This window comes from Salvelinus alpinus, chromosome 4 (assembly GCF_045679555.1).
Source record: "Salvelinus alpinus chromosome 4, SLU_Salpinus.1, whole genome shotgun sequence".
Lineage (NCBI taxonomy): Eukaryota > Metazoa > Chordata > Actinopteri > Salmoniformes > Salmonidae > Salvelinus > Salvelinus alpinus.
Genome location: NC_092089.1, coordinates 34921272 through 34947804, shown reverse-complemented (window position 1 = coordinate 34947804; position 26533 = coordinate 34921272). Strand labels below are relative to the sequence as shown.

The 26533-nt window shown below is 43.5% G+C and overlaps 3 protein-coding genes across 7 annotated transcripts; 2 read left to right on the top strand and 1 right to left on the bottom strand.

Annotated features, from left to right (window-relative positions):
• Positions 1-114: 114 nt before the first annotated feature.
• LOC139573416 (toll-like receptor 13) lies at positions 115-10967 on the top strand. 2 transcript variants are annotated; one of them, XM_071396831.1, is made up of 2 exons: positions 115-224; positions 6085-10967. In XM_071396831.1, exon 2 carries the CDS (start codon positions 6340-6342, stop codon positions 9262-9264), a length of 2925 nt encoding a protein of 974 aa, XP_071252932.1. In that variant the 5' UTR covers positions 115-224; positions 6085-6339; the 3' UTR covers positions 9265-10967. The 2 variants fall into 2 exon arrangements, with proteins under 2 accessions (XP_071252932.1, XP_071252933.1); XM_071396832.1 differs by lacking the exon at positions 115-224 and adding an exon at positions 1636-1746.
• Positions 10469-14307, bottom strand: LOC139573419 (uncharacterized). Its single transcript, XM_071396837.1, has 3 exons — positions 12840-14307; positions 12439-12566; positions 10469-11933 (listed from the first exon to the last, which is right to left on the bottom strand). Exons 1-3 carry the CDS (start codon positions 13102-13104, stop codon positions 11721-11723), a joined length of 606 nt encoding a protein of 201 aa, XP_071252938.1. The 5' UTR covers positions 13105-14307; the 3' UTR covers positions 10469-11720.
• Positions 11824-25516, top strand: LOC139573418 (platelet-activating factor acetylhydrolase IB subunit alpha1-like). 4 transcript variants are annotated; one of them, XM_071396835.1, is made up of 7 exons: positions 14488-15368; positions 15588-15617; positions 16109-16201; positions 16393-16482; positions 16664-16780; positions 17003-17125; positions 24093-25516. In XM_071396835.1, the coding sequence occupies exons 3-7, from the start codon at positions 16121-16123 to the stop codon at positions 24351-24353; spliced, it is 672 nt and encodes a 223-aa protein (XP_071252936.1). In that variant the 5' UTR covers positions 14488-15368; positions 15588-15617; positions 16109-16120; the 3' UTR covers positions 24354-25516. The 4 variants fall into 4 exon arrangements, with proteins under 4 accessions (XP_071252934.1, XP_071252936.1, XP_071252935.1 ...); XM_071396833.1 differs by lacking the exons at positions 14488-15368; positions 15588-15617 and adding an exon at positions 11824-11962; XM_071396834.1 differs by lacking the exon at positions 14488-15368 and having other exon boundaries at positions 15375-15617.
• Positions 25517-26533: the final 1017 nt, after the last annotated feature.

Sequence of the window (26533 nt, the reverse complement as noted above, 5' to 3'; positions counted from 1 at the left end):
CTGGAGTCCCTGGGTTTTCCTCTCCCTCGCCATGTACATGAAGAACAATAAATGGAGAACAACTTTTATTTGATCGTGTCGCATGACTCCATGTCCGTTGTCCCTTTCCTTCCTCTTTCTGTACAACCAAAGCGAGGCAGTCATTACACGATGAATAAGAGCCTAGCTTTCATAATGTAGCAGAAAGGACATGATACAGACATGATACAGCCCCCAGAACGGAGGTAAGGCTGGACTCAAGGCTTTTAATTAAAGATGAAATGGGACTTGAGATATGATTTTGCTTTATTTTAATGTGATTTGTAAAATAACTCTTGAAACGTGTTTGATAACCCTTCATTCAATTATGTTATGATGGATTATGATAGGCAAATGAAAGCTGTAGAAGTTGCTATGGATTATGATGAATGAAATTAAACTAATTTGTCAGATTATGAAAATTGCTGCATGCAGCATTACAAAAGTCAATGCTTTGATTTCTCACAGTGGTTGAGGGTCTTTCAATAAACGAGGGTACTAGCTGTTTAATTAGCCTACATTTTGCCATTTTTCCACATCATCAGGAAGAACATTTCTGAATGATAGTCAAGTGACGATCAACTGTCGTGTTCGTGCATTTTGGGTTCACAAGTTCCAGTGCCTTCAGAAAATATACTGACCCCTTGACTTTCTCCACATTTTGTTAAGTTACAGCCTTATTCTAAAATGTATTCAATTTTTTTTGCCCCTCATCAAATCTACACACAATACCCCATAATGACAAAGCAAAAACAGGTTTAGAAATGTTGGCTAATTTTATTAAAAATAAAACCCGGAAAACAGACCCTTTACTCAGCACTTTGTTGAAGCACCTTTGGAAGCAATTAGTCTCCAGTCTTCTTGGGTATGACACTACAAGCTTGGCACACCTGTATTTGGGGAGTTTCTCCCGTTCTTCTCTGCAGATCCTCTCAAGCTCTGTCAGGTTGGATGGGGAGCGTTTCTGCACAGCTATTTTCAGGTCTCTCCAGAGATGTTCGATCAGGTTTAAGTCTGGCTGGGCCACTCATGGACATTCATAGACTTGTCCCAAAGCCACTCCTGCGTTGTTTTGGCTGTGTGCTTAGGGTCATTGTCCTGTTGGAAGGTGAACCATCGCCCCAGTTTGAGGTCCTGAGAGCTCTGGAGCAGGTTTTCATCAAGGATCATGATTATGCCACCACCATGCGTCACCGTAAGGATGGTGCCAGGTTTCCTCCAATCTTGGTTTCATCAGACCAGAGGTCTGAGAATCTTTACTGTAGGTGCCTTTTTGCCAATTCCAAGCGGGCGGTCATGTGCCTTTTACTGTGGAGTGGCTTCCATCTGGCCACTACCATAAAGGCCTGATTGGTGGAGTACTGCAGAGATGGTTGTCCTTCTGGAAGGTTCTCCCATCTCCACAGAGGAACTCTGGAGCTCTGTCAGAGTGACCATCGGGTTCTTGGTCACCTCCATGACCAAGGCCCTTCTTCCCAGATTGCTCAGTTTTGCAGGGCGGTCAGCTCTAGGAAGAGTCTTGGAGGTTCCAAACTTCTTTCATTAAAGAATATTGGAGGCCACTGTGTTCTTGGGGACCTTCAATGCTCCAGACATTTTTTTGGTACCCTTCCCCAGATCTGTGGCTCGACACAATCCTGTCTCGGCACTCTACGGACAATTCCATCGACTTCATGGCTTGGTTTTTGCTCTGACATCACTGTCAATTGTGGGACCTTATATAAACAGGTATGTGCCTTTCCAAATCATAACTTTCAGACGTTTTTGTGCCTCGGATTGAACACAGTCTAACGCGCATTGTGTCGGCAGACTATAATATAAACACAACATGTAAAGTGTTGGTCCCAACATACACACAAAAAACATCTCTCAAATTGTGTGCACAAATCTGTTTACATCCCTGTTAGTGAGCATTTCTCCTTTGCCAAGATAATCCATCCACCTGACAGGTGTGGCATATCAAGAAGCTGATTAAACGGCATGATCACTACACAGGTGCTCCTTGTGTTGTGGACAACAAAAGGCCACTTTAAATGTGCATTTTTGTCACACAACACAATGCCACAGATGTCTCAAGTTTGAGGGAGTGTGCAATTGTGGGTGAGAGGGGGGGTGCTGAGGCGTATTTCTGTCTGTAATAAAGCCCTTTTGCGGAGAGTCTGGGCCTTGCTCCCCAGTGGGTGGGCCTATGCCCTCCCAGGCCCACCCATGGCTGCACCCCTGCCCAGTCATGTGAAATCCATAGACTAGGGCCTAACTTAATGAAATGGACTGATTTGATCCCAATGTTACACTTGGGCCCCACTATTTACAGAAAAACCCTTGAGCAGCATTCATACCTATGACACGAGCTGTATGATCCATTTCTTGATCTGGATTGGGGTCATTTCCAACTTAATTTTGTGTCATTCAGGATTAGAACTAAAATGTCAGTTCAAATTGTCATACTATTCATACTTTCAAGGATGCAAGTATAATAATTGCAATTCATTTTAGATAAATTCTCATTTAAATTATGTCATTGGAATTTCAAATTGCTTCCCGAATTGACTGAAGTGAAATCTTTTTAAACACTAAAACTGTGAACTGTGGCAGTCTGGTTTAGTGGTTATCCTCCAAGACTCTGGGCCACATATACCCCTGGCGATATGGGTACAATTCCCTCTTAACCCGTCCTCTCTGCATCTGCCTCCCCTCCACATTTCCGACTACATTTTATAAAAAATGTAAATGAATAAAAGATTTAATAACAAAACTGAACTCTGTCCAACTTAAAAGACCCATTGGGAGATGTCTGAGGTGAGGTTGAGGTGTATCATGATAAGGTGAAGGAAAGTACAGTGCCTTACAATAGTATTCATCCCCCTTGGTGTTTTTCCTATTTTGTTGCATTACAACCTGTAATTTAAATATATTTTTATTTGAATTTCATGTGATGGACATACTTCACCAATTTGGACTATTTTGTGTGAAATTAGAAAAATAACTTTTCAAAAAATGTAAAAAAAATTATAATCGGAAAAGTGGTGCGTGCACATGTATGTGGTGCAACCAATTACCTTCAGAAGTCAAATAATTTGTTAAATAAAGTCCACCTGTGTGCAATCTAAGTGTCACACATTGTGTCACATATTGTGTCACATGATCTCAGTATATACAGTGGGGAGAACAAGTATTTGATACACTGCCGATTTTACAAGTTTTCCTACTTACAAAGCATGTAGAGGTCTGTAATTTTTATCATAGGTACACTTCAACTGTGAGAGACGGAATCTAAAACAAAAATCCAGAAAATCACATTGTATGATTTTTAAGTAATTAATTTGCATTTTATTGCATGACATAAGTATTTGATCACCTACCAACCAGTAAGAATTCCAGCTCTCACAGACCTGTTAGTCTTTCTTTAAGAAGCCCTCCTGTTCTCCACTCATTACATGTATTAACTGCACCTGTTTGAACTCGTTACCTGTATAAAAGACACCTGTCCACACACTCAATCAAACAGACTCCAACCTCTCCACAATGGCCAAGACCAGAGAGCTGTGTAAGGACATCAGGGATAGAATTGTAGACCTGCACAAGGCTGGGATGGGCTACAGGACAATAGGCAAGCAGCTTGGTGAGAAGGCAACAACTGTTGGCGCAATTATTCGAAAATGGAAGAAGTTCAAGATGACGGTCAATCGCCCTCGGTCTGGGGCTCCATGCAAGGCAGGACCTGGTCAATGACCTGGAGAGCTGGGACCACAGTCTCAAAGAAAACCATTAGTAACACACTACGCCGTCATGGATTAAAATCCTGCAGCACACACAATGTCCCCCTGCTCAAGCCAGCGCATGTCCAGGCCCGTCTGAAGTTTGCCAATGACATCTGGATGATCCAGAGGAGGAATGGGAGAAGGTCATGTGGTCTGATGAGACAAAAATTGAGATTTTTGTCTAAACTCCACTCGCCGTGTTTGGAGGAAGAAGAAGGATGAGTACAACCCCAAGAACACCATCCCAACCGTGAAGCATGGAGGTGGAAACATCATTCTTTGGGGATGCTTTTCTGCAAAGGGGACAGGACGACTGCACCGTATTGAGGGGAGGATGGATGGGGCCATGTATCGCGAGATCTTGGCCAACAACCTCCTTCCCTCAGTAAGAGCATTGAAGATGGGTCGTGGCTGGGTCTTCCAGCATGACAACGACCCGAAACACACAGCCAGGGCAACTAAGGAGTGGCTCCGTAAGAAAAATCTCAAGGTCCTGGAGTGGATTAGCCAGTCTCCAGACCTGAACCCAATAGAACATCTTTGGAGGGAGCTGAAAGTCCGTATTGCCCAGCGACAGCCCCGAGACTCGGTCTCATGCTACCACTAGAGTGAAAGCACCGCCAGCATTCAAAAGTGACAAAAACATCAGCCAGGAAGCATAGGAACTGAGAAGTGGTCTGTGGTCACCACCTGCAGAACCACTCCTTTATTGGGGGTGTCTTGCTAATTGCCTATAATTTCCACCTTTTGTCTATTCCATTTGCACAACAGCATGTGAAATTTATTGTCAATCAGTGTTGCTTCCTAAGTGGACAGTTTGATTTCACAGAAGTGTGATTGACTTGGAGTTACATTGTGTTGTTTAAGTGTTCCCTTTATTTTTTTGAGCAGTGTATATATATATATATATATATATATATATATATATATTTACCTGTTCTGAAAGGCCCCAGAGTCTGCAACACCACTAAACAAGGGGCATCACCAAGCAAGCGACACGACGAAGACCAAGGAGCTCTCCAAACAGTTCAGGGACAAAGTTGTGGAGAGGTACAAACCAGGGTTGGGTTATAAAAAAATATCTGAAACTTTGAACATCCCACGGAGCAAGATTAAATCCATTATTTAAAAACGGAAAGAATATGGCACCACAACAAACCTGCCAAGAGAGGGCCGCCCACCAAAACTCACGGACCAGGCAAGGAGGGCATTAATCAGAGGCAACAAAGAGACCAGAGATAACCTTGAAAGAGCTGCAAAGCTCCACAGCGGAGATTGGAGTATCTGTCCATAGGACCACTTTAAGCCGTACACTCCGCAGAGCTGGGCTTCACGGAAGTGGCCAGAAAAATCCATTGCTTAAAAAGAAAAAATAAGTAAACACGTTTGGTGTTTGCCTAAAGGCATGTGGGAGACTCCCAAAACAAATGGAAGAAGGTACTCTGGTCAGATGAGACTAAAATTGAGCCTTTTGGCCATCAAGGAAAACGCTATGTCTGGCCAAACCCAACACCTCTCATCACCCTGAAAACATCCTCTCAGGATGGTGTTTTTCATCGGCAAGGACTGGGAAACTGGTCAGAATCTAAGGAATGATGGATGGTGCTAAATACAGGGAAATTCTTGAGGGAAACCTGTTTCAGTCTTCCAGAGATTTGAGACTTGGACGGAGGTTCACCATCCAGCAGGACAATGACCCTAAGCATACTGCTAAAGCAACATTCGAGTGGTTTAAGGGGAAACATTTGAATGTCTTGGAATGGCCTAGTCAAAGCCCAGACCTCAATCCAATTGACAATCTGTGGTGTGACAAAGATTGCTGTACATCAGGAGAACCCATTCAACTTGAAGGAGCTGGAGCAGTATTGCCATGAAGAGTGGGCAAAAATCCCAGTGTCTAGATGTGCCAAGCTTATAGAGACATACCCCAAGAGACTTGCAGCTGTAATTGCTGCAAAAGGTGGCTCTACAAAGTATTGACTTTGGGGGAGGGTTGCATAGTTATGTATGCTCAAGTTCTGTTTTTTGTCTTATTTGTTTCACAATAAAAACTATTCTGTATCTTCAAAGTGGTAGACATGTTGTGTAAATCAAATGATACAACCCCCCCCCAAAAAATAAGTCAGGTTGTAAGGCAACAAAATAGGAAAAATGCCAAGGGTGGTGAATAGTTTCGCAAGCCACTGTACCTAATGGAAAAGAGGAACCTGAAAGCCACGAGAACTAAGACTTTTGTTTTCCAGTGAAGTCACTGAGAAATGTATTGTAAAGTTGCTAAAATGTGTTTTTCCCTTCTTCCATTTAGCTGGCTTTCTTATCAGCATTCTCAACCATGGAGAATAAAGAAGTATAATTCAGGATGATTATGACAGCCATACAGCTCTTTTGAAGAAAGAAAATCAACAGCTTTATTTTCCCAATGCATGCATTTCCTGGAACTTAAAATGAACGTACTGTGATTTTAAAGGACAAGATTCCCCTTGGAAAGAGTTCAGAACCATTGGAGGAGATGTAGAACATTACTCACCTTATTACTCTCCTGCTGCACACGTCAGACAACATGGCCGGGCTAAAATATAAAATATTGGCATCAGTGGCAATTGTCCTTCACATTGCCCAGTTCACAGTTGGCTATAGCTTCAGGAATTGCACTGAGGATCCAACCTCAAACCACACAAAATTCATTTGCATCCGTCACCAGGCAAAGAACATTTCTACCATTGTAGGTGACCTGCCACCTTATGCCACCACAATTATAATCTCCGTAAACCTGATAAAACACATACCTGACAATACCTTTGATCACTTTCCTAACCTCAGGACTCTTCAGATTGACAATAACCATCTGGAGACCATAGATAACCAGCCATTCCAAAATATGAGCCAACTGAAGAGCCTAAACCTGTCCTTGAACAAAATATCAAATCTCAGCTCCTCTGTATTTCAAGACCTCAAAAACCTTGTCAACCTGTCACTAAATAATAACTCACTGATTATGCTCCCTCCGGGTATTTTCTCTTCACTCTCCAATCTGGATGTCCTCATATTACGGCAGAACTACCTGAACAACTTCTCTGCGGTGGCAGAATCTGTGACTCACTTAACGAAGCTGACAAAACTAGACCTGTGCAATAACTATCTAACGTCCCTCCATCATTCTAACGATACAGACCTACCGGAGTCCCTCACCTCCCTCTATCTCTGTAAAAACAAACTGGTCACTTTAGCATGTGAGTGGGGCTTCCTCAGCCATGTACTACTGCTGGATCTCTCCTACAATAACCAGCTCCCTTCGAGGGCTTTTCAAGGTCTGGACTTGCAGAAGCTAAACTACATGCGTTTGCGTTCAACCAATGTTACAGTGCCAGAGCTTTTGAATGTCAGCAATGTTAGAGCTGGGAACATAGACTTCTCTGGTATGGGGTTGAAGACTGACAATCTGCTCATGGAGTTATGCAGCCTTTTGAGTACAAAGGTCACATTTGTTAAAAAGTTGAGTCTGGGAAGCAATGGGATTCTGTCATTGCGAAAGAACACACTTTCAAACTGTCCACCAATCCGAGGTTTATTGGACCTTTCCTTCAACCAGTTGAGGAAGGTAAGATGCCTCCACTTTCTTAAAGGACAGGATCAAATCAAGAACTTCACAGCAGAGAAAAACCACCTCACCTCCCTAATGTCCTGCAACAGACAGAACCTCTCTTTCCCAAATCTGACAGATCTGAGCTACCGTTACAATCGCATACTCAAAGTCAACTCTTTTGCTTTCCACCACACACCAAATGTGAAGACCCTACAACTCAACATAAACATAATCGCCTATCTTGACCATAAGGCTTTCAGTGGGCTGACTAGTCTTGTCACACTGCGTCTGGACAATAACCTCCTGACCGATCTGTACAAGGATAGCTTTGAAGATCTGCATAGCCTGGAAATACTTAATCTACGTAACAATCAGATAGCTGTTATTTTCAACAAGACTTTCCATTCACTCAAATGCCTGCACATTTTGGATCTTGGAGGGAACAAAATCAGTCATTTTGAAGAGTCAGCCTTTGTGGGGCTCGTTAACCTGGCCAATTTGTACCTCGACGGAAACAATCTCAAACAGATCGACAGCGCCAAGTTTAAACCATTCCACGCCACACTTGAAGTTCTTGATCTACATGGGAATCAGGTTAGCTTCTCCTCTAAACGTACCAACTCTCCTTTCGTGAATCTAACAAAACTTCGCAACCTCAAACTAGATGCGCAGATGCCCCACGGCCTCAACATGCTGCCTTATGCCTTTTTCCGTGGTCTCAACTCCCTCCAATCGCTCTACCTCACCGACAATCACATCTTCAGCTTCGCAGCAGACACTTTTGACGATCTGACCAACTTGACTTTCCTCTCCTTGGACAACTCCTGTGCCGGGGTGATGCAGCTGCAGCCGGGCGTCTTCAAAAACCTGCGGAAATTGAGCAAGCTCAGTGCAAGGAACATGGGCATCCAGTCCTTCTCAAATGAGGTTTTTGGGAATCTGACAGAGCTGCAGATCTTGCTTCTCAACCAAAACGTAATGCAATCCTTAGATGTGAAAGTGCTGGAGGCTCTCCCTAAACTGCGCTACCTGGACCTGCGCAACATTCCTCTTAGTTGCACCTGCATCAACTATGACCTGCAGAACTGGACTTTGACTAACCAGAGAGTCCAGTTAGTCTTACAATACAGTCTACAGTGCCAAGATAAAAAACTCCAAAAAAGCTTCTACAACTTTGACACCAATGTTTGCTACCTGGACCTGGGAAAGTACCTTTTTGCTACCACAACCACTGTGATTTTACTGCTGACTATAATCCCGCTTCTCTACAACAAGCTGTATTGGAAACTGAAGTATAGCTTTTATGTGTTCCGCTCCTGGTTCGGCCAACACTGGCGCAGGCTGAGGCAGAAAGAGGAGCACTGCAAATACGATGCTTTCATCTCCTATAACTCGGCGGACGAGCCCTGGGTACTAGACCAGCTACTTCCCAACCTGGAGGGCAACGGAGCCTCTTTCCGGCTGTGCCTGCACCACCGTGACTTTGAGCTGGGCCGCAACATTGTGGACAACATCGTCTCCGCCGTGTACAGCAGCCGCAAGACCATCTGCGTGGTTAGTAGGAATTTCCTGTGCAGCGAGTGGTGCTCCCTGGAGATCCAGCTGGCCAGCTACAGGCTCTTCCACGAGCTCCGGGACGTGCTCCTGCTCATCTTCCTGGAGCCCATCCCTGAAAGACAGCTGTCGGCTTACCACCGTATGAGAAAGGTCATGTTGAAGAAGACCTACCTGCAGTGGCCGGGGTCAGACTGCACTGACCCGGTCAAAGCCCAGGAACTGTTTTGGAACCATCTGAGGAGGGCACTGAGGAGCGGGAGCAGCAGGTTTGAAGAGGAGGATGAGGGGAGGGAGGAATACTTCAATCAGCCACCGACGGATGATAACTATTACTTAATGCCTTAAGGAAAGGGTTATAGGACACACTTTGCCCTAGCAGCAGCCTGATTCCTGGATATGAAACAAAGTTCCATGTAGTAAAAGTACAGAAATTATGCACACACACAGACACATACAAAGACAGAGAGAGGAACTGAATCTCTTGTAAATATGTTCTTTGTGCCATGATTTTCTACTTGCTTGAAATCAAGCATTGTCTATGCTTTGATTGATTGCTATAATAAGCTTAATTCATTTTTGGGGGGCTTTTGTAATTTGCTCATGGAAAAAAAACACATTTAATCCTGTTCTGTACTAAATAATATTGTAATAATGTATGTATATTTAAAAGATGCAGAGGAAAATGGAAATAAGATGATCAGACATACCCTGACAAATCATGTTGCAAAGTTAAAGTATTCTTTAAGTATACTTCTTGTTGGTAAATATCACTGTCTCAAATCAGCAATACACCGACAGATGAGACCTATTACTTAATGACTTAAGGAAAGGGTTAGAGGACACGCTTGGCCCTGGCAGCAGCCTGTTTCCAGGACATTAAACAAAGTTCAATGTAGTAAAAGTACTGACATTATGCCTACCCACATATAGAAACAGAGAGAGGAACTGAAAATCTTATAAATGTGTCCTCCGTGCCATGACTCTGTACCGGAACCCTCTGTATATAGCCTCGCTATTGTTATTTTACTGCTGCTCTTTAATTATTTGTTACTTTTATTTTTTTAAATGTACTTATCACTTATTTTTTTCTTAAAACTGCATTGTTGGTTAAAGGCTTGTAAGTAAGCATTTCACTGTAAGGTCTACACCTGTTGTATTTGGTGCATGTGACAAATAACATTTTACGTTATTTGGTTGTTTGTTCTACTTGCTTGAAATTCAGCATTGTTGATGCTTTGATTGACTGCTATAATAAGCTAAAGCCATCATTTGTTTGCATTTGTAATTTGCTGTCATGGAAAAAATGAACTTAATCCTGTTGTGATCAGTACTTAATATTGTAATACTGTATGTACATTTAAAAGATGCAAAATGGAAATTGGAAATAAGATGATCAGGCGTACCTTGACAAATCATGTTGCAAAGTGAATTTAAATATTCTATAAGTATACTTCTTGTTGGAAAATATCACTGTCTCAATCAGTAGTACACAAACTAAAACAAGTAAATAAATAATCTATTATTAGATTTTAATATAAGACACAGTGAGTGACTATGTAGTCTTTTATTCACAGGTTCATTATATTCAGTCCATCTTACAGGGAGAGAATTGTATACTCCTCGTGTCCTCGCTCCTTCTCAAAACCAATTGACCTTTTTCTCCAGAGGGGAGGGACCTCTGGCTTTCTCATCCAATGGGTTTTGAGAAGGAGACGAGGCGAGGAACATGCAATTGGGATCTAACCATGGACAGCAGACAATCCTCTGCATAATGCATTAATGCTGATTCATGTCTTTTATAATCTGAGCTAAAGCATTCTGCTTGTCAAAAATAATAAAGTATACTTTGAGTATGCCCATTGGCCACAAAAATAACGAGGGACACATTCACATGTGCTGCCAAAGTTGACTTGTCCACTGTAGCTGTCTGTAAACAACATACTGCATAGGTTCTGCAATGCATTTTCTCTTACAGTGCTTCTGTATGTTTTTACATGCGCATATTTCATTTAGAAGTATTCATGCAATAAAAAATACATTCTCCAGTCTGTAAGTAGTTTTAGAGTATGTGAAACATGAAAGAAAATATTATTTAAAATAGTAATGTTTTCTCATTTAACTTATATTTGTAAAAATACAAACAACATTTCCTGGATGGCACTTTGTCTTTCTGCCCCTCATATGATGATATTCAATAACAATAAATAAATCAAGTCAGTTGTAATTGTAAACAATTAGACTTGATGGTATGCATTTGGAAAATACTCAACAGCATTGCGCTTATGCATGTCTCTACTACACAGAGGCATCACTATGCAGTCTCTGGACAGGCACAGTGGATGTGGATCAGTACAGTCTCATCCGGGGGAAAGACCAGCGTTCAGGGCTGGGGAAAGCAGGCAGGGACCCGGGGAGCAGAGGAGGGGACAGGCCACTCTCCAGCATGTGGGAGGGGGGATAGTAAGCCATGTCAGGAAGGTGGGACCTGGAGTTTACAGGGCTGGTTGGGGGGCGGCGGTTGAAGCGATAAAAAGGGTGGAGCTGATGACTGTCTAGTAGTTGATAGTGGGTGGGAGCACAAAAGGAATGGCCTCTTTCAATGTCGTATGGATCTTGCTGCTGTGGCAAGTGTCTGTCTCTGTGTCCCCCTGGTGGCCCTGTGGGATACTGCAGGAAACACTGCATACTCCTCTGATAGAAAGGCCCACTGCTTCTCTCCCTCACTGTTTCTGTCTGGTTTAGAAACCTCAAATCTGGGTCATACCTCCAGTTCTCAAATGGATCCTCCCTGGTTGACTATCTCATGCTTTCCCTGTAGAATACGTCATCCCAGGGCTGAGGCGGACCAGATTGAGCTGCCCAAGGTGAGGCAGGGGTGCAAAGACGTGGTGGCGAGAGGGGGAACCAGAGGGCTGGAGGTCCATGAGGAAGTGCGAGGAGGAAGCGGGCCTAAGTAGTTCTCTGATCAGTTCCCCAACCTGCTCGACACTGGGGTTGGGGTTCCATGCAGCAGCCTAAAGAGAAGCAAGTGTGGCAGCAATTGGTTTGTTATCATACAGTACATCTAAGTATTGCAAAGAAGACTGTCATTTAGAACATTCTGTGACAATTTCACGAACAAAATGTACTGTAGCATTATAGTGGCACGTTCTATTGCTAATTTATTTAGGAAATCCTATCATAATAACCCTACAATTACCAATTATATGTTACATGTAAATTGAGCATTTTAATGTACTATTACGCTATACGACTGATGTTATATATTAGATGTAAATTCACCATTTGAATGTACTATTACGCTATTTGTCTGATGTTATATATTAGATGTAAATTCACCATTTGAATGTACTATTATGCTATATGACTGATGTTATATATTAGATGTAAATTCACCATTTTAATGTACTATTACGCTATATGACTGATGTTATATATTAGATGTAAATTCACCATTTTAATTTACTATTACACTATATAGCTGATGATGACTGATAGCCCAATGTCTTATGCTCGTACCGTGTCCAGGCTGTGCTGCGACCCAAAGCAGCATAGCTGCTTCCTTCTCCTCTTGTTGGGGGGTGACCTCTGGGAGTCCAGGCACGAATGCTCCACCATGCTCTCTCCAAAACCACCATCCAATGGAGCTGTGATAGGAAGACATAGTTGAAAAATCATTCAACTAAACTACACCACTGAAGATATTTTCAAAGTCCCCACTTTGGTGTACAATACTATCGATATCCAAATGCAGTTAGACCAATAAAACATTTGACAAATAATACAGATAGGCCAACATTACAATCAATATGATCTGATTAGTTACAGTATGATTATATGATCAAGAGTATAGAGGATTCCATTTCTTATTGCGGTCCTCAACCCAACACTCACAACCACAAGCACATTATATACCGTACCTGCAGGCCAGCCTCCATCTGCATCTACGATTGTGCTCTGCCCCTGGCTGGCCCTGGTTGTGGTAGGTCCTGTACAGAAGGTGAGATGTCGCTGCATGCTGAGGATGTTCTCCTGCAGCTGGAGCCCGTGCCTCTCCCGTAGGGCCTGCAACAGCACCTCCCTACCTTCCGCCACCAGGTGTCTCCTGCGGAGCAGTGGCAGCTGCAGAGACCTGCACAGACGCACAGCTACCACACTGACAGGGTTGGTGACAGTTTGCTGCATCTGATTGTCTGAGCTCTCACTGCTTCCACCTCTTGCTGGGAAGGAAGACACTGTGATGTTTGGACTGGGCCTGAATGGCTGTGTGTGTGGAAGAATAAGTCCATTGTTTTGGGGGGTCTGCTCCAAAGTGAGGACAACGGGCTTAACCTCGGCCCTTGTGTCAGGTGGTCTCTCATTTTCATTCTTTCCACTGGGTGACAACAGTGTTTCACGGACTACAGGCCTGGGCCCCTTGCTCTTGTTTCGTACCACACGTGAGGGACTCTCTGTGGATGATAGGGTAACTACGTCGCCCTCTGATGTCAGACCGCTGTGATGTGTATGTCCTGGTGTGATACCAGACTCTTGGCTGTTAGAGTGACACGCTACATTCTTCTCCAGACAAACCTGAATAGATGTAAATTTTCTTCTGAAATCCTCTTGTGTATCCCCATGAGAACACTTAAAAAGTCTGCTTTCTGAATTAGACCTACACTCATCACGCGTGTTGGCCTTAGTACTACTCTTTGCTACTACTCTTTCTACTCTCCCTTTAACTGGAGCCTCCTAAACATTGTCAGGAACAGCAACTTCACCCACATCTGAATCAGGCCCAGGAGAGGAGAAAGGAAGGGAAGATGAAGGTGGAAGGGGAGGCAGAGTAGTCGTGGTTTTGCCTCGCCCCCCGCGTTGCCCAAGCTTCTCCAACTTCCTCTGCTCACTCAGCAGCCGCTCAATGTCAATGGAGTTCACCTCATGGTTGAACAAGCCATGGTGGCCGATGAGGCGGTTGTTCGTGATGATGCTGGGCAAGAGCCCAAAGGGGAAGACGCGGGCTAACAGGGCATCTCTCCGTGGAGGAGGGCAACAGCTGCTTTGACAGCAACCATGACAGGGGTCCTTCTCTTTGTGTGTTTTCAGTCGTTTGGTCTTGTTCATCTGGCTGTTTTGTGCTTCTGTGTTCTTGGTATGGCTTGAAGAGCAGCAGTGTGGAGTGGATCTGTTGGTTGGGCAACAGGTTTTTATCTGTAGACTTGAATTGCTTGCTAAAAACATGCAGGACATTCTGCTTCTCTGTTAAGGCTCTGCCATGTAGATGGCTAATCATGAGGTGGAATGCTAGGTGCACAGAAAAGACTGAATAATTTAAAACAATTCTAGATGGCTGTTGGTTCACATGCATAAGTATTATTGGAAAACAGAATCATTTTGGTCATTAACACAAATGAATGAAACCTGGAACATTAGCTAACGTTACACTGTCAGAAAAAGCACTCCAACTAGCAAACCTAGTTACTTGATCTAGCCAACATCATCAAGTTAGCAAGAAGACCAGGACAACAGTTCACAATAACAAAAAGTCTTCAATCAGCACACATTAGCAAAATAATGTTGTTGATTAGCTAGCTAGCTTATGTTGGCCAACGTTAGTAAACAAACAGCAGTCACTCGACATCATTTCTTTCTGGATAAATTAGGCACACGTGCAGGAAATCAAGGCAAATTTAAAAAAGACAACACAGAAAGACACCCTGATACATAATATTACTGGTAAACGCAACACTGTAACGTTAGCTAGCAAGACTCAGAAAACGTGTAATCTACAATTTCGCAAACTATCCAAAAATGGAAGTTGGGGTAAACGTTCTAGTTTTGCATTTGAAGTTGTTGGGTTGCCCAGCAAAGTCCCGGACTAGCCGCCAATATCACATTGAAAAAGTGATGCTAATCAATGAGACTGCGTGTGTGTAGGATATATTCAACAATATCACCAAACTTAGTAAAATAGCACATTTAATTTGCATAATTTCCTCAGCAAGTGGTACGTGCAGTTTTGACTAGCTAGCTAGGGCGAACTAAATGTAATATACAGAGTAACGTTGTAGCTGACTAAACAATCTTGCAATTGCAATCACGTTCAATGAAACAACCATACACGTTTGTGAAATTGGGGAGACGTAAAATGGACATGATTGGATTGACTAATGATGCGAGAGGTCTTTGTAAAGTTATATGTTTGAATTAAGAAGTTGAGAAGCTCTCCTTGTCTGTCAGATAGTTGGTCCCGTGTAGCTCACATAGCAGCGCACGGCGCCTACCAGCTTTAGGGTTGTGGGTTCGATTCCCACGGAGGACAAGTACGGGAAAAAGTATGAAAATGTAAGAACTCTATTGCTCTGAATTAGAGCTTCTGCTAAATGACTAAAACGTCAAATCTGCGCAACGGCGGCACGCCTCTTACCTCGTGAACACCATCGAACTAGTCCAAATCTAGACATGCGGAGGTAGGCTACATTTTATCCGCAACTATAATTCCCTTTGGCAGTCACGTTGATAGCCGTAATTTACTGTGAAAATCGTGTTTTAGGGAGGTATTCATACACATTACTACTTATATGCGTACACATATTACTAGACTGAAAACAAAACGGTATTTTACTGAAGTAGCTCACCTATGAGTGGCCAATGGTACATTCTGTAGTGACTTGAAATGTTACTTTCAGGAACATCAGGCGGACCGAACCACCATTACGGTATTGTAGAACAATAATAATTGTTAGCTATTCAGCGATCTCACCTATTAATATGAAAAAGTCTGTACGCCTGTATGTTGATGCACCACATTGCCAATGCATCATTGGTTCATAGCACTTTATGCTAACTGAATGATTAGCTAGCTACAGTAGTGTATAGCTAGCTGACTATTCCTGTAGCCTGGCTTGAAATATGCCAGGCTACAGGAATGGTCAGCTAGCTAGCTCGTGTTTTGGTTACTTGTGCTAAAGTATTATTTTCTGACATCGTTATTCGTTATATATTATTATTAGCCCCCATAATGCCAGTGTACGCCCATTTGTGAATAGGGTTACACATTTCACTTGGAATTGTTTTGCGCTATTCTACTGTAGTGACCTAGCTAGCTACCTATAGTTAGTTGCTTCATTGATTCACATACAATAAGCATCCATCCATCAGCTCTAATCTACCAAGCCATGATTTTCACTTTGATTCTTTCTGACACTAGACAGACAAAGTGATGAGCTCAGGAGACTCCAACCCCGCCGCCACACCCACTCCTGGTGTGGACACCCAGGGAGATGGGCGATGGATGTCTTTGGTGTGTATCCTGCTGTTTGCCTCACCAATACATTACATCTGCCATTTTAGAATAACAGCAGCAGTTCTAGTCTTGGAAGGTCAATTTCCTCTCGTGTCCTGATTCAGAGTGGTTAGGTTAAATGTGGAAGACACATTTCGGGTTGAATGCATTGACTAGGTATCTCCATTCCTCTCTCCCTCTGCATACAGCATAACCACTTTGTGTCTAACAGCAAGGACAAGGAGCCTGATGTCCTGTTTGTAGGAGACTCTCTTGTCCAGCTCTTGCACCAGTTTGAGGTAATCTCTCTATCCTGACAGCTGTAAGGGGACTGCAAACATTGGTGACGTTTGTTGTTTGAAACTGAAGCTAACATCATTTGCCACATTGAAATATTTTCTGATTACAAGTCTGAAGAAAGTACATGTTAGCTGCTATGTTATGCTAGTTGACATAATGTTGTTGATGTGTCTTTGTCAGGTGTGGCGAGACCTGTTTTCCCCTCTCCACGCTCTCAACTTTGGGGTGGGAGGTGATGCAACACAGCATGTCTTGTGGAGATTGAGCAATGGAGAGTTGGCCCACATCAGCCCAAAGGCATGTATACATACAGACAACATGTTAGGATGTTACATTAGAGTTGATCATACACTCCTCATTGTTCAGATTTAAACCCTAATGGCTGCACAGACCCATGGTCCCAAGCCTGTTCCTGGGCCAAAAAGCACTTTCAGTATCAATCATTCAACATGCTTTTAAATCAAGTGGTATGAATGAAACTGCCCACCAAGTTGATGTTTGTGCCTCTGCCTCCACCAGGTTGTGGTGCTGTGGGTGGGCACCAATAATCATGGTCACACTGCAGAACAGATCTGTGGAGGCATCATGGCCATAGTCCAACTCATCAAGGACAAGCTGCCGAAGGCTTACACTCTCGTACTGGTAGGTTGTATTACCTCTTTTCTACCACAAATGTGACTTAAACCATTAATGGGAAATGTTTGATTAATAATTTTCCTGTATTTGATTTACTGTTACTAAGTACTGATGTTCTATATTTGACCTGTTTAACTGCCAATATCAAATGTCTGCCGGTGTGGAATGTTCTGGTTAAAGTTTGCTGCCAGACTTCGCTGAGGACACAATGATAATGTACAGTTGAAGTTGGAAGTTTACATACACCTTAGCCAAATACATTTAAACTCAGTTTTTCACAATTCCTGACATTTAATCCTAGTAAAAATTCCCTGTCTTAGGTCAGTTAGGATCACCACTTTATTTTAAGAATGTGAAATATCAGAATAATAGTAGAAAGAAAGATTTATTTCAGCTTTTATTTCCTTCATCACATTCCCAGTGGGTCAGATGTTTACATACACTCAGTTTGTAGTCGGTAGCATTGACTTTAAATTGTTTAACTTGGGTCAAACGTGTCGGGTAGCCTTCCACAAGCTTCCCACAATAAGTTGGGTGAATTTTGGCCCATTCCTCCTGACAGAGCTGGTGTAACTGAGTCAGGTTTGTAGGCCTTCTTGCTCGCACACGCTTTTTCAGTTCTGCCCACACATTTTCTATGGGATTGAGGTCAGGGCTTTGTGATGGCCACTCCAATACCTTGACTTTGTTGTCCTTAAGCCATTTTGCCACAACTTTGGAAGTATGCTTGGGGTCATTGTCCATTTGGAAGACCCATTTGCGACCAAGCTTTAACTTTCTGACTGATGTCTTGAGATGTTGCTTCAATATATCCACATCATTTTCCACCTCATGATGCCATCTATTTTGTGAAGTGCACCAGTCCCTCCTGCAGCAAAGCACCCCCACAACATGATGCTGCCATTCCCGTGCTTCACGGTTGGGAAGGTGTTCCTCGACTTACAAGCCTCCCCCTTTTCCCTCCAAACATAACGATGGTCATTATGGCCAAACAGTTCTATTTTTGTTTCATCAGACCAGAGGACATTTCTCCAAACAGTACAATCTTTGTCCTCATGTGCAGTTGCAAACCGTAGTCTGGCTTTTTTATGGCGGTTTTGGAGCAGTGGCTTCTTTCTTGCTGAGCGGCCTTTCAGTATATGTCGATATAGGACTTGTTTTACTGTGGATATAGATACTTTTGTACCTGTTTCCTCCAGCATCTTCACAAGGTCCTTTGCTGTTGTTCTAGGTGGGATTGATTTGCACTTTTTGCACCAAAGTACGTTCATTTCTAGGAGACAGAAAGCGTCTCCTTCCTGAGCGGTAATGACGGCTGCGTGGTCCCATGGTGTTTATACTTGCGTACTATTGTTTGTACAGATGAACGTGGTACCTTCAGGCATTTGGAAATTGCTCCCAAGGATGAACCAGACTTGTGGAGGTCTACAATTTTTTTTCTGAGGTCTTGGCTGATTTCTTTTGATTTTCCCATGATGTCAAGCAAGGAGGCACTGAGTTTGAAGGTAGGCCTTGAAATACGTCCACAGGTACACCTCCAATTGACTCAAATGAAGTCAATTTGCCTATCAGAAGCTTGTAAAGCCATGACATAATTTTCTGGAATTTTCCAAGCTGTTTAAAAGGCAGAGTCAACTTAGTGTATGTAAACTTCTGACCCACTGGAATTGTGATACAGTGAAATAATCTGTCTGTAAACATTTGTTGGAAAAATTAATGGTCATGCACAAAGTAGATGTCCTAACCAACTTGCCAAAACTGTAGTTTGTTAACAAGAAATTTGTGGAGTGGTTGATAAACGGGTTTTAATGACTCCAACCTAAGTGTATGTTAACTTCCGACTTCAACTGTATCTATTACACTGTGATTCTGTAGCCGCTGATGTTGTGACTTCCTTCGGGCTGGTGTTTAGTCAACACTCAGTGCTGTAGGATTAATAGATTCCAAGATGGCGTAGCAGTCAGATGTCTTTGTCCTCGTCTTGTCCCGTGTCCCATGTATATATCTTTTTTCTTGCATATCTTTTTTATATTTTTCCTAAACCTCAACTTCAATATACTCTCCTGCAACCCGCCTCACCCAATGTGGTATGATCTGCTATTTTCTCAAGTATTTTTCTTTACTTTTGAACCAGAATCCCCCAACAGAGGCTAGCCAGCTAACTAGCTACTAGGTAGTAGTCAGCTAACCACTGCTAGCGGACATCAGCTAACCTCTAGCTCGGAAATCTCTCGCCAGTTTGTGCCAGTTTGAACACGATTCAAACCAGAGCATACCGGACTTATTTTCTCTCCATATTCCTGGATTCCTACTTCAAGCTCTGAACCTTTTCAACTGGATCATCGCAGCTAGCTAGCTGCAATCCGAGTTGCTACTCCTGGCTAACGTCTCTGTCTCAAGCACCAATTAGCCTTGAGCTTTCCCATGCTAGGCCCATCTCCCGGCTAGCTGAAGAGGTCCTTCAGCCACTCATTGGGCTACAATACCTATTTTGCCAATTGGCCTGGACCTCTTTCACTACACGAAGCCCTGCTAATCCATCACGACTGGACTTCCGACGTAATCTGCCCGAGGGTTCTTTTTGCAACAAGCCCCTCCGTTGCGACGTCCCCTGAATGCCCATCTGCTAGCCTGCCAGCCACGGCCCGCTAGCTGTCCAGAGCATATCAGACTGTTAGCTGAATAGGTCCATCGGCCAATTTTCTTGGGCCACTATACCTATTTTGCCAATTGGACTGGGCACCTTTACTACACGGAACCCTACTAATCCATCACAGCGAGGCTCCGCATGAGGAGGCTACAACAGACCTCTTCCGTCGCGACGTACCTCTAAGGCCATTCTGCTAGCTTGCTAGCCCCGGCCCGCTGGCTGTCTGAATCGCTGTGTCTCCAGCCAGCTTAACTACTCACTGGACATCTATGATCATTCGGCTACGCATACTTCTCCCTAATGTCAATATGCCTTGTACATTGCTCTTCTGGTTAGTGATTATTGTCTTATTTCACTGTAGAGCCTCTAACCCTGCTCAATATGCCTTAGCTAAACCTTCAGTTCCACCTCCCACACAAGCAGTGACATCACCTGGTTTAAATGATGTTTCTAGAGACAATATCTCTCTCATCGTCACTCTATGCCTAGGTTTACCTCCACTGTATTCACATCCTACCATACCTTTGTCTGTACATTATGCCTTGAATCTATTCTATCGCGCCCAGAAACATGCTCCTTTTACTCTCTGTTCCGAATGTACTAGACGACCAGTTCTTATAGCCTTTAGCCGTACCCTTATCCTACTCTTCCTCTGGTGATGTAGAGGTTAATCCAAGCCCAGCAGTGCTTAGCTCCACTCCCATTCCCCAGGCGCTCCCATTTGTTGACTTCTGTAACTGTAAAAGCCTTGGTTTCATGCATGTTAACATTAGAAGCCTCCCCCCAAGTTTGTTTTATTCACTGCCTTAGCACACTCTGCCAACCCGGATGTCCTAGCCGTGTCTGAATCCTGGCTTAGGAAGACCACCAAAACCCCTGAAATTTCCATCCCTAACTATAACATTTTCCGACAAGATAGAACGGCCAAAGGGGGCAGAGTGGCAATCTACTGCAGAGATAGCCTGTAGAGTTATGTTATACTATCCAGGTCTGTGCCCAAACAATTCAAGGTTCTACTTCTAAAAATCCACCTTTCCAGAAACAAGTCTCTCACTGTTTCCACTTGTTATAGACCACCTTCTGCCCCCAGCTGTGCCTTGGACACCAAATGTGAATTGATTGTCCCCCATCTATCTTCAGAGCTCGTGCTGCTAGATGACCTAAGCTGGAACATGCTTAACACCCCGGCCATCCTACAATCTAAGCTTGATGCCCTCAATCTCACACAAATGATCTATCAATGAACCTACCAGGTACAACCCCAAATCTGTAAACACGGGCATAGACATCATCCTAACCAACATGCCCTCCAAATACACCTCTGCTGTCTTCAACCAAGATCTCAGCGATCACTGCCTCATTGCCTGCACCCATAATGGGTCTGCGGTCAAACGACCACCCCTCATCACTGTCAAACGCTCCCTAAAACACTTCAGTGAGCAGGCCTGGCCCGGGTATCCTGGAAGGATATTGAGCTCATCCCGTTAGTAGAGGATGCCTGGTTATTCTTTAAAAGTGCGTTCCTCACCATCTTAAATAAGTATGCCCCATTATTATTATTATTTTTTAACCTGGAACAGATATAGCCCTTGGTTCACTCCAGACCTGACTGCCCTTGACAAGCACAAAAACATCCTGTGGTGTACTGCATTCGCATCAAATAGCCCCTGCGATATGCAACTTTTCAGGAAAGTTAGAAACCAATATACACAAGCAGTTAGGAAAGCTAAGGTTAGCTTTTTCAAACAGAAATTTGCATCCTGTAGCACAAACTCCCAAAAGTTATGGGACACTAAAGTCCATGGAGAATAAGAGCACCTCCTCCCAGCTGCCCACTGCACTGAAGGCTAGGAAACACTGTCACCACTGATAAATCCACGATAATTGAGAATTTCAATAAGCATTTTTCTACGGCTGGCCATGCTTTCCACCTAGCTACTCCTATCCCGGTCAACTGCCTTGTACCCCCCCACTGCAACTCGCCCAAGCCTCCCCATTTCTCCTTCACCCAAATCCAGGTGGCTGATGTTCTGAAAGGGCTGCAAATTCTGGACCCCTACAAATCAGCCGGGCTAGACAATCTGGACCCTCTCTTTCTAAAATTATCTGCCGCAATTGTTGCAACCCCTATTACTAGCCTGTTCAATCTCTCTTTCGTATCGTCTGAGATCCCCAAAGATTGGAAAGCTGCCGCGGTCATCCTCCTCTTCAAAGGGGGAGACACTCTAGACCCAAACTGCTACAGACCTATATCTATCCTACCCTGCCTTTCTAAGGTCTTTGAAAGCCAAGTTAACAAACAGATCACCGACCATTTCGAATCCCACCGTACCTTCTCCGCTATGCAATCTGGCTTCCGAGCTGGTCATGGATGCACCTCAGCCACGCTCAAGGTCCTAAACAATATCAAAACTGTCATCGATAAGACAATACTGTGCAGCCGTATTTATTGACCTGGCCAAGGCTTTCGACTCTGTCAATCACCACATTCTTATCGGCAGACTCCACAGCCTTGGTTTCTAAAATGACTGCCTCGCCTGGTTCACCAACTACTCCTCAGACAGAGTTCAGTGTGTCAAATCGGAGGGCCTGTTGTCCGGACCTCTGGCAGTTTCTATGGGGGTGCCACAGGGTTAAATTCTCGGGCCAACTCTCTTCTCTGTATACATCAATGATGTCGCTCTTGCTGCGGGTGATTCTCTGATCCACCTCTACGCAGACGACACCATTCTGTATACTTCTGGCCCTTCTTTGGACACTGTGCCAACTAACCTCCAGACGAGCTTCAATGGCGTACAACTCTCCTTCCATGGCCTCCAACTGCTCTTAAATGCAAGTAAAACTAAATGCATGCTCTTCAACCGATCACTGCCCGCCCGTCCATCACTACTCTGGACGGTTCTGACCTAGAATATGTGGGTGTTGGTGTTGGTTAGACTGTAAACTCTCCTTCCAGACGCACATTAAGCATCTCCAATCCAAAATTAAATCTAGAATCGGCTTCCTATTTCGCAACAAAGCATCCTTCACTCATGCTGCAAAACATACCCTCGTAAAACTGACTATCCTACCGATCCTCGACTTCGGCATTGTCATTTACAAAATAGCCTCCAACACTCTACTCAACAAATTGGATGTAGTCTATCACAGTGCCATCCATTTTGTCACCAAAGCACCATATACTACCCACCACTGCGACCTGTATGCTCTCGTTGGCTGGCCCTCGCTTCATACTCGTCGCCAAACCCACTGGCTCCAGGTCATCTACAATTCTTTGCTAGGTAAAGCCCCGCCTTATCTCATAGCAGCACCCACCCGCAGCACGCGCTCCAGCAGGTATATTTCACTGGTCATCCCCAAAGCCACTTCCCCTTTGGCCGCCTTTCCTTCCAGTTCTCTGCTGCCAATGACTGGATCGAACTGCAAAAGTCGCTGAAGCTGGAGTCTCTTATCTCCCTCACTAACTTCAAGCACCAGCTGTGAGAGCAGCTCACAGATCATTGAACCTGTACATAGCCCATCTGTAAATAGCCAATCCAACTACCTCATCCCCATACTGTATTTATTTTGCCCCTTTGCACCCCAGTATCTTTACTTGCACATTCATCTTCTGCACATCTACCACTCCAGTGTTTAATTGCTATATCGTAATTACCTCACCACTATGGCCTATTTTATTGCCTTACCTCCCTTACTTCATTTGCACACACTGTATATATACTTCTTTTTTTTCTACTGTATTATTGACTGTATGTTTATTCCATGAGTAACTCTGTTGTTTGTGTCGAACTGCTCATTTGTAAATGAGAACTTGTTCTCAACTAGCCTACCTGGTTAAATAAAGGTAAAATAAAAAATAAGCGCCTTCTAAGAGAAATTCGTTAGACACTTCTCTTGGCTTCTTTTCTGGAGATGTTCTCCTTGAATTCTTGTAATAAACTGAAAGGATTTAGATTAATATGATTGACTGCTCTCTGTTTTGTTCACCTGGAAAATCCCCTTTACAACCATTAACCTTTTTGATAACACAAACTTAAATTATGAACTGCATACTTTATGGACTCCATTATCATTGCTAACCATATTGGCACATTTGTCCTTTCTAGCATGGGAATCTAGTGACTACAATGCACAGGGGGTTGGTGGGACCTTAATTTGGGAGAACGGACTTGTGGTAATGGGTGGAGCTGAATCAGTGGAATGCTATCACACACATGGTTTTCAGGTGTTTGATGCCATTCCATTTGCTCCATTCCGGACATTATTGTGAGCTCTTCGCCTCTCAGCAGCCTCCTGTGCTATCATGTATGTTTCCAACCACAGGGAGTGCTACCCAGGGGTAAGATGCCCAACTCCCTGCGGGAGAGGAACGCCCAGGTCAACAAGCTGGTTCAGGAGGCTGTGTCCTCTCTCCCCCACGCCTCCCTCCTCAATGTGGACCCCGGCTTGGTGCACTCGGACGGCAGCATCTCCCACCAGGACCTGTATGACTACCTCCACCTCACCCCGCAGGGCTACCAGGCTGTGTGCCAGCCGCTACACACCCACCTCAAGGGCCTGCTGGAGAAACAGGCTGAAAACTGAAGGCCAAAGACCAACTGATGGAGAACTGATGGCCAATGACCAAATGACTCACTACATCAGAGGTAAAAACACTGGTCCTGGAGAGCCACAAGAGTACAGGCTTTTAGCACATTCACTACTTTAATAAGAACACTTAGTATTTTAGTACAGCCTTTTGTTCCATCCCATGATTCAAATAATATCTAGTCCTTGATTGGTTGAATGTGTTGAATGCTGGGCTGGAAGAAAAGCCTTCTCTTGAAAGGCTTTCCAGAACCAGGGTTGGTAACCACTGCACAACTCTATTCTATGGGACGATACTGTAACTTACCACCAAAATGGCTGAGTAGAAGACCACTAAGCACTAATAGGATCAAACATCTGTGTTGCTAGTCAGATTTCACTGCTTATCACCAACTGAGATTTGATTGAGCTGATTTGAGAGATTATCCTCTTTAGTTTCATACTGTATGGTGGATATGATGAATAATATGCCAGGATCTCTCTCCTCTGGCTGATAGATACATTATAAGAGCTTCCCCACAAAGGTTAGGAGAATCTGAAAAGCTACCATCCTAAAGGTTTGTTTTGTTTCCTCTGTCAAAATACCCACATTTCCTGTCTTTTTCTCTTAACTTTGAAAACATATACAGTCCTATTGATCTGATTGGTTACTAATAGTATCATTTAAAATCCCTTTAATGGTATCATGTGTTTAGACACAGAGACCATTTATGTTGACGATGCAACAAGGCGTCACTTGGCCAGTTGGCTCCACTGTTAAAGCATTACTTGTTTCCGGTATCTGTTTACAACCATAACTTTTTGTTTCTTGTGAAGATTTACCCTCAATATGTCTTATTTTGGCTGTACAAATATGGAGAATGAAAGGGAAGGGTATGGTGTTTTTGGAGTGAACGATGAGGGCATTTCAAAGTAGCACTGAGACTGGTGGGTATTTGGCTTGGATATGATACCATAGTCAGTGTGTATGGATGTGTTGTAGCTAGCTTATACTCTTTATTCAAAGGCAGTCCCCCCACGAGACCCAAGACTCCCTGTAAAAGGCTGCTTTGACTGTTTGTATATACTGCCTGTGTAGTCCTACCTGCCTCTGTATTTTGAATGTTGATTGTGGAATATGTGATGTCAAAATGCAATGCATTAAAACCAATGAAGGCTTACACTATGGACATTGCTTCTTTGTTTGCAGCTTTCAACCACTGAAGTGTGTCTGCACGATGGTTCTGCAAAGAAAAGTTTTTAAACCAAAATAATAACATAATTGACCTTCAGCTGTAGCTTGTCAAAACGTCCTGTGTGTGTTTGATTTGTTAATGTACTCAAACTAATGGGTGCGGTGAGAGTTGTTAGGTTCTTATTTTTCAGTAAATAACCCACGGACACTAGAGAAGCTTTGACCAAGTTTAATTCTTCCCAAAGGTTCTGGTCAGCTGTAATCAGACAGCAAAACATTTCTCTCCATCACAGTTATATACATCCTACTTAAGACACTTCCTCTCTCCATTCCTTATAGTTTTAGCCCAACAGGAAGAAGGTAACCAGATACTAAACCCTGATTACTCCCTTAAGGGGAACTGACCTCACCTCCTGACCTCAACCCCTCCTTCACCTAATCCACAGATATCTATCTGTCTTCCCTATATCAACACGTCGCTCTCCTCTCCATCAAACACATTCCAAAGCCTTCTGGCTTTCTACAGACTCTTTCTATTTAAGGCTTCTTCTCTATCATTTAATATCTCAATGTTCAAAGGTTAGCCGATTCTAACAGAGTACACAATAATGGTGAGATTTATTGAATTGGGATGACCAAACAGTTTTATACCTGCGTGTGATGTTCTGAGCACATCCAAGATACCACAACTTGAGTTATGTCTGAGCAGAGAACCACGAGAGCCGTCTAGTGACACACAGTACTGTGATGAGACATTGGACCCACTCCTTTGTATGGTTAGTTGGCAGTGTCAGTTGTCAAGAAGTATTTATTTACCAGCTCCACCATATAGCTTCTAACATGCTCAAGAGACCAAGTGTAAATATCTGTTTTTAAGTTGGTCTTCAGAGAATCAGAGATATCATCGACATGGGGGTGAATGATCCAGCCAATCCAGCGTAGCGGTGTGGAGCCCAATACCGTGACTGATTAATGGAATCCAGCAAGCACCAAACCATTATGC